Source organism: Mizuhopecten yessoensis, unplaced genomic scaffold, assembly GCF_002113885.1.
Source record: "Mizuhopecten yessoensis strain PY_sf001 unplaced genomic scaffold, ASM211388v2 scaffold1861, whole genome shotgun sequence".
In the NCBI taxonomy this organism is placed as follows: Eukaryota; Metazoa; Mollusca; class Bivalvia; order Pectinida; family Pectinidae; genus Mizuhopecten; species Mizuhopecten yessoensis.
This window is the reverse complement of record NW_018404258.1, coordinates 6,711-13,412: the sequence shown is the minus strand read 5'-3', so window position 1 is coordinate 13,412 and position 6,702 is coordinate 6,711. Positions and strand designations below refer to the sequence as shown.

Here is a 6,702-nt window from a genome sequence, read left to right as displayed (position 1 = left end):
ATTTTAAAAGTATTCGCATTGTATGTGTAGATAATAAAAATAATAAAAGGGGGTTAAAATAATAAAAGAGATAACGAATAGATGATATGGAATATGCGATATATATATAACGTCAAAAAGGATAAGGTGGGTTAAAAGACATCAGAGTCTATAAAATAGACCGATGTCTTTCAAATAGTTAAATAATGCCTTCGAATCCACGGAACTGAAAAGTGTTTTCATATCCGGGACTCGGAAGTAGTTATCACGAATGTGTTTAAAATCGGAACATTCTATTAAAAAATGCTCCACTGTAAATGGAGTGTCACATGCGTGGCATGAAGGTATATCTTCTCGTTTTAAAAGGTACGAATGAGTAGGATATGTGTGCCCAGTGCGGAGCCGAGCGAGGACAACTTCCTCTCTACGATCTTTCCGACTGGGAATAGATGTTTTAAGTTTCGGTTGTATCTTAAAAAGTTTGTTGTTGGTCTCCAGAGACCAGCGTTTCTGCCATTCATTTTGAATGGCTGTACGAATAGTAGGTTTAAAATCTGTGTATGGTAGTTTGATATTTGTTTGTTCGAGATTCAATGCATTTTTTGCTTCCCTGTCAGCAAATTCGTTGCCTTTTATTCCGACATGGCTCGGAATCCATAGTAAAGTTATTTTAGACTTTTTTAATATACGAGATATTCGAAGAGCAAGGTTTTGTACGATTGTGTTTTTAGGATCTCGTAACTGTAAACTCTGTAGGACAGATAGAGAGTCTGAACAAATAATTGCCTTTTTAATGCGGTGTTCATCGATATGGTCGAGGGCCAAACCAATGGCGCATGCTTCAGCAGAAAAGATGGAGGCGCCGTCTGGTAGTCGGACTGAAGTGCAAGTATTGGCAGTACAGCAGGCTGCTGCCACTTTCTCACCTTCTTTGGAGCCATCGGTGTAAAGTTGTGTATGAGAAGGGTAATTCGAAATGCATTCCCGAAAGGAGGATTTGTGTTCTTCGGGCATAACACTTGATTTCCCTCGCTCATGTAATGTAAAGTTAAAATCGGGGGTTTGAATGGTCCACGGAGGAACATCAGATATGTTAAATTCAGCTATGTCCGTCAATTTTATGTTGAGTTCTTGCAGGAAATTCAAAATTCGGATACCAAATGTTGGCAGAAGTTTTTGGTTTTGCGTAAATATGTTTTGGTATTTGGGGTTGAATACTTGGTTGAAAGCAGGATTTTTAGGGTTTGATTTTAATTGAGTTGCAAATTGTAATGAAAGTTTTATTCTTCTGTCATAAAGGGATGGTTCATTTGCTTCCACGTACAGGCTTTTTACAGGTGTTGTTCGAAAAGCTCCCAGGGCAAGACGTAGCCCTTGGTTATGGATTGGATCTAGCATCTGAAGGTACGAACTGCGCGCTGACCCGTATACCATAGAACCATAATCCAGTTTTGTTCGAATAAGTGATCTGTATAGGCGCAAAAGCATTTCACGATCCGCTCCCCAATCAGTATGAGAAAGGACTCGTATAATGTTTAACGCCTTGGAACACTTATCCTTCAGATACTTTATATGTGGTATGAAAGAGAGTTTCGAATCAAAAATGAGGCCGAGAAATTTAGTCTGTTCAACAACAGGAATTCTAGTGCCATCGAGTGTTAGATTTGGGTCATTGTGTGCTTTTCGTTTTTGACAGAAATGCATGCACACAGTTTTGGATTTAGAGAATTTGAAGCCGTTTTCGTCTGCCCAATTTTGTAGTTTGTTTAAACTCTGTTGAAGTTGTCGTTCTATCGTGTGCATGTTCTTAGATCTGTAACAGATCAAGAAGTCATCCACAAATAGCGACCCTTCTGTTGATTGACCAAGACATTTGACTATATCATTTATTTTAAGTCCAAACAGTGTGACTGATAGGATTCCACCCTGTGGGACTCCCATTTCCTGTTTAGACGTTTCAGAAAAAGTTGAACCAACACGGACTTTGAAGTGTCTATCTGATAGGTAATTAGATATAAAATTGGGAAGGTTTCCACGTACGCCAAGGTCGTGAAGATCTTTCATGATGCCATACTGCCATGTAGTATCATAGGCCTTCTCAAGATCGAAGAACACAGCGACAAGGTGTTCTTTCTTGGCGAAAGCCTCTCGAATGAACGTCTCTAATCTGATGAGATGGTCATTTGTCCCTCTTCTATTTCTAAAGCCACTTTGAAGAGGGGATATTATATCGTTGGCCTCAAGAAACCAAACCAGTCTAGTGTTTATCATTCGTTCTAAAGTTTTACATACACAACTAGTCAGAGAGATAGGACGATAGTTGTTTGGGTCAGTAGCATCCTTTCCCGGTTTTGGGATAGGTATAATTGTGGAGTTCTTCCACGAATCGGGAATCTTTCCGGAAGCGTAAACTTGGTTGAATATGTAAAGAAGGCATGTTAGTGAAGAGTCCGGTAAGTGCTTTAGAAATTGATATGGAATATCATCAGGACCTGAAGCAGTGTCCTGTGATTTTCTAAGCGAATCAACAAGTTCTGGTAGGGTAAATTGTTCATTATAACTTTCTTTGTTTGATGATTTGAAATTGAGCCGTTTCTTTTCTCTCTTTTTTTTCAAAGACTGGAATTTTTGGGAGTGGTTTAGAGGGGATGAGTTTTTAGCTATGTTTTTTGCAAATGCATCAGCAATTTCAGTTATAGACGAGAAAATTTTGTTTTTATTAATGAGGTGGGAGGATGTTGCCTTTTTCTTTTTCCCACTTATTTTCCGAATCATATCCCATACTTTTTTTGAGGACGTGTTTGATGATATCTTGGATACATATTCTCTCCAGCTGTTTCTTTTGTCAATTTTAATTGATCGCCGAGCCTTTGCCCGCCAAATTTTAAATTCACTGTAGTTTGAAGCAGTTGGGCAATTGAAGTAGCGTCTTAGAGCAGCTGCCCGATTACTGCGTGTTTTAAAAGATTCTTCAGATAAAAGGAACTTCGTAGGTTTTGGAGCGGATTTTGGAATTGTCTTTTGGGCAATAGAAGTGAGTGTTTCAGTAAAAGTTTTGATAGGGTCGTCGAGGTTAGTAAAATTGTCTATGGTTAGTTTTTCAATGCACATGTGTTGGAATTGGGCCCAATCTGCTTTGTGCATATTCCATCGAGGTAGAGGATCATCAAGAGGAGTCCCAATATTCTGAAGAAAAATTGGGAAGTGGTCACTCCCACAAAGATCATCATTTACCCTCCAGTCATAGTCAAGTAAAATGGATGGATGGCATAATGATAGATCAATGTGGGTACGAGAGCCTGTAGCAGGGTGTAAATAAGTAGGGGTATTGTTGTTAAAAAGGCACAAGTTGTTTTTATCTATAAATTCCTCAATACGTCTTCCTCTCTCGTCTGTGTTGGGAGAGCCCCACAGGCTATTATGACCATTAAAATCACCGAGGATTATGAATGGTGTTGGGAGCTGGGAGACGAGATTATTGAGTTGCTCACAAGTGAAAACAATACTCGGAGGGAGATAAATTGAACAGACAGTTATTTGTCGGTGTAATGTTGCACAGACAGCAACAGCCTGTAAATTTGTGTTTAACTTGATCATTCTGTGAGGAATATTTTTATGGACAGCTACCGCTGCGCCACCTGCTGCTCTGCTAACTACAGTTGGAATATTAGTGTAGAGTGAGAAATTTCTAAGCGTGATTGGGTTTTTGAGCATGATTTCTTGAAGACAAAAAATGGCGGGTCTAAATTCTTTTGATAGATTCTGAAATTCTTCTATATTTGCCTTTAATCCGCGGATGTTCCATTGGATAATTGTGTTATTTATCTTTTGTTATTTTGGCTGGATTTCGATGGAGTTGAAGCACGAAGCGCGGAGGCATTCGTCTCCATCTCATCATCGAAATCTAGTAGGACATTGAACCGGTTTGTCGGGTCCTCTGATCCTTTGCCAAAGGTGACATTCAGATCCGGTCCTTCGGATTTGCCCCTCGCTATTTTAATTTTTTTCCTAGGTCTGTTGGTGGGTGATGTTGTCTCTGGTTTCAGTTGGGATCGAGGAACAGATGTGAGTGAGCGAGATCGCTGCGAACGCACATGTGCCCTAGATGTGCCAACCTTTGGAGGGTTTTCTCCTGAAGAGGAAGGTGTTTTTGATGGTGGTGCTGGTTTTGATTGTGGTGCTGGTTTTGATGAAGGTGCTGGTTTTGATGAAGATGCTGGTTTTGATGGTGATGCTGGTTTTGATTGTTTGCTGTTTTTGGTTGGTTTTCGAAAAGTCGTGAAACGGGATGGGTCCCCCGTGAGGATTTTCAAGTTCTGTTGACCAGCCATGTCTGGGACTTGTGAGCCCCAGGCAGGTATGTCTTCAGAAACTTGAACCGAAGCATCCTTGACCGTGACACTGTCAACCGGCGCCTTGCCTCGAGTCACTTGTGCGTAAGAGGGTGTAGCAATGTCTGCACTCCCGACTATCCTCCTGGCCTCGGGGAAAGAGACACCTCGGGTATATTTAACCCGTAATATCTCCCTCTCCTGGCTCCAGGTAGGGCAGTCGCGAGAAGAGGCAGCGTGCTTCCCCTCACAGTTGACACAGCGCAGGTTGGCGATGTCACAGTCATTTTGCTCGGTGTGACCCTCACGGCCACAATACTGGCAGATCGATTTTCGTCTACATCGCTTTTCGTGATGACCGTACTTCTGACAGTTTCGGCATCGCAATGGATTTGGGATGTAGACGGAAACGTTGTACCTCTGGTATCCGATTGTTAGTATTTGGGGTAGTGTTGGCGTTGAAAAAGTGATGATGAAGGTGTTTGTTTTGATTGTATCATTGTTTCTCCTGATCACCATCCGCCTCACCTCAGAGACCGGGACGCTCTCCTCCTGGAAATATGCCAGTATGTCTTCATCGGTGTCATTGCGCAAGGCTGGGCACCTGATTACCCCCTTGCTGCAATTAAGTGATGAGTGTGGTTTCACACTGACACCGATGCCGGCAAAACTGGTTGTTCCGAGTAGGTTCATCGCCTGTTGTTGGCGATAAACCTCTATAAGGAGATCGCCCGATCCCAATGGCTTAACGGATTTCACATCCCCTGCGATTCCCTGGATGCCCTTTCTCAACAGAAATGTTGATTGAAATAATACAATAAAAAATGCGAATCCGCATTAAATACTTCTTTCTTCACCAAAACTCACCCAGTAATACATATGTCAATCAAGGATATCATTCTCTTTGCCGTCCCATACTGATTTCAAAGTAAAAAAAAAAAAATTAATGGAAGAGTTATGGTTTTCTAACGAAATATAAACTGTTCATTTGATCCAGCTTCATTCTTGGTAGTCGTTGAAAAGACGAATTTTGATAATTGTATAAAGTCTTATTTAGGTATTCCCTTTTCAATATCTGAATCAAAGGTATGTTGTTCATAGTGTAATCGTTATTACATTCCTTCGAAGGAAGGCTTCTATAATTTCAAGCAATTGGTCAGAATGTGATATGCACGATGTAAGCCAAGCATATGAGCTTTCTCAGAAACAGTATAACGACCATCATCCTTATTTACTGATTTCACAGCAGTAATATGTCCTTTGTGATCCTGCAAGAATTTGCCTGCTTGACCGTGAATCCTCTATGATGTCAAGTTAACTATTCTTGAACTTGTTCACCCACCTGAAAACAATTAAAGTACGCGCGTTATGATTAATTTATCTGTAATCCTGTGAGAATTATACGACAATAGCTTTCCATAGAAGGCAGTTTGATATTTATATTTCCGTTTTTTATTGATTTTTTTTTTATATTTCCAACCTGTTAACGCATTTCAAAGTCAGATTTCGCGCGGTCTGTCAACGGGACCTGTTATTGTGACGTCACGAGTACATGCGACGGTTCCCGGCAAAAAATATAGTTTGTGGAAATAAATTCAAAATCATCATTTCAATTTCAACAATTTAATCAATATACTCCACTTTGAGGATATTCACCTTTTATACAACATGACTTCATAAATTGTTGCGAGGTACACTGATCACTTGTTTTTTTTTATCCGGTAGCACGGATGGGTTACCACGAGGAATGCGTTTTGCGACATTTATTTTTCGTGACGTCAATAATACACTTAACATAATGACGTCATGAACATGTTCTTCATATCACTACACCAATGGGAATTATGTGAGAATTACTATCTGATATCTTTCTATTTTGTTTGGTAAGGTTATATGGTGGCAAAGCAGAGCAAATAAAAATATAACGTATGATAAGCAAAACGTATAACGTATGATATGCGTAATGTATAACGTATGATATGTGTAACGTATAACGTATGATAACCGTAACGTATAACGTATCATATGTGTAAATTATAACGTATGATATGTGTAAAGTATAACGTATGATATGTGGAACGTATAACGTATGATATGAGTAACATATAACGTATGATATGTGTTACGTATAACGTATGATATGAGTAACATATAACGTATGATATGTGTAAATATGGTGGCAAAGCAGAGCAAATAAAAATATAACGTATGATAAGCAAAACGTATAACGTATGATCTGCGTAATGTATAACGTATGATACGTTACACATATCATAGGTTATACGTTACGCTTGTCATACGTTATACGTTACATATATCATACGTTATACATTACGCATATCATACGTTAGACGTTTTGCTTATCATACGTTATATTTTTATTTGCTCTGCT

General features: G+C 39.5%; 1 protein-coding gene across 1 annotated transcript; it reads right to left on the bottom strand.

Annotated features, from left to right (window-relative positions):
- Positions 1-3,800: 3,800 nt before the first annotated feature.
- LOC110441443 lies at positions 3,801-5,003 on the bottom strand. The gene is made up of 2 exons (XM_021484578.1): positions 4,304-5,003; positions 3,801-4,111 (listed from the first exon to the last, which is right to left on the bottom strand). Exons 1-2 carry the CDS (start codon positions 5,001-5,003, stop codon positions 3,801-3,803), a joined length of 1,011 nt encoding a protein of 336 aa, XP_021340253.1.
- Between the last annotated feature and the right edge of the window lie 1,699 nt (positions 5,004-6,702).

Excerpts from the sequence above, each read along its gene's own strand:
- LOC110441443 (XM_021484578.1), bottom strand. The coding sequence starts at position 5,003 with ATGAACCTACTCGGAACAACCAGTTTTGCCGGCATCGGTGTCAGTGTG. Across the intron at positions 4,112-4,303 it reads ACAAGTCCCAGACATGGCTG|GAGAAAACCCTCCAAAGGTT; the intron begins GTCAACAGAACT and ends CTTCCTCTTCAG.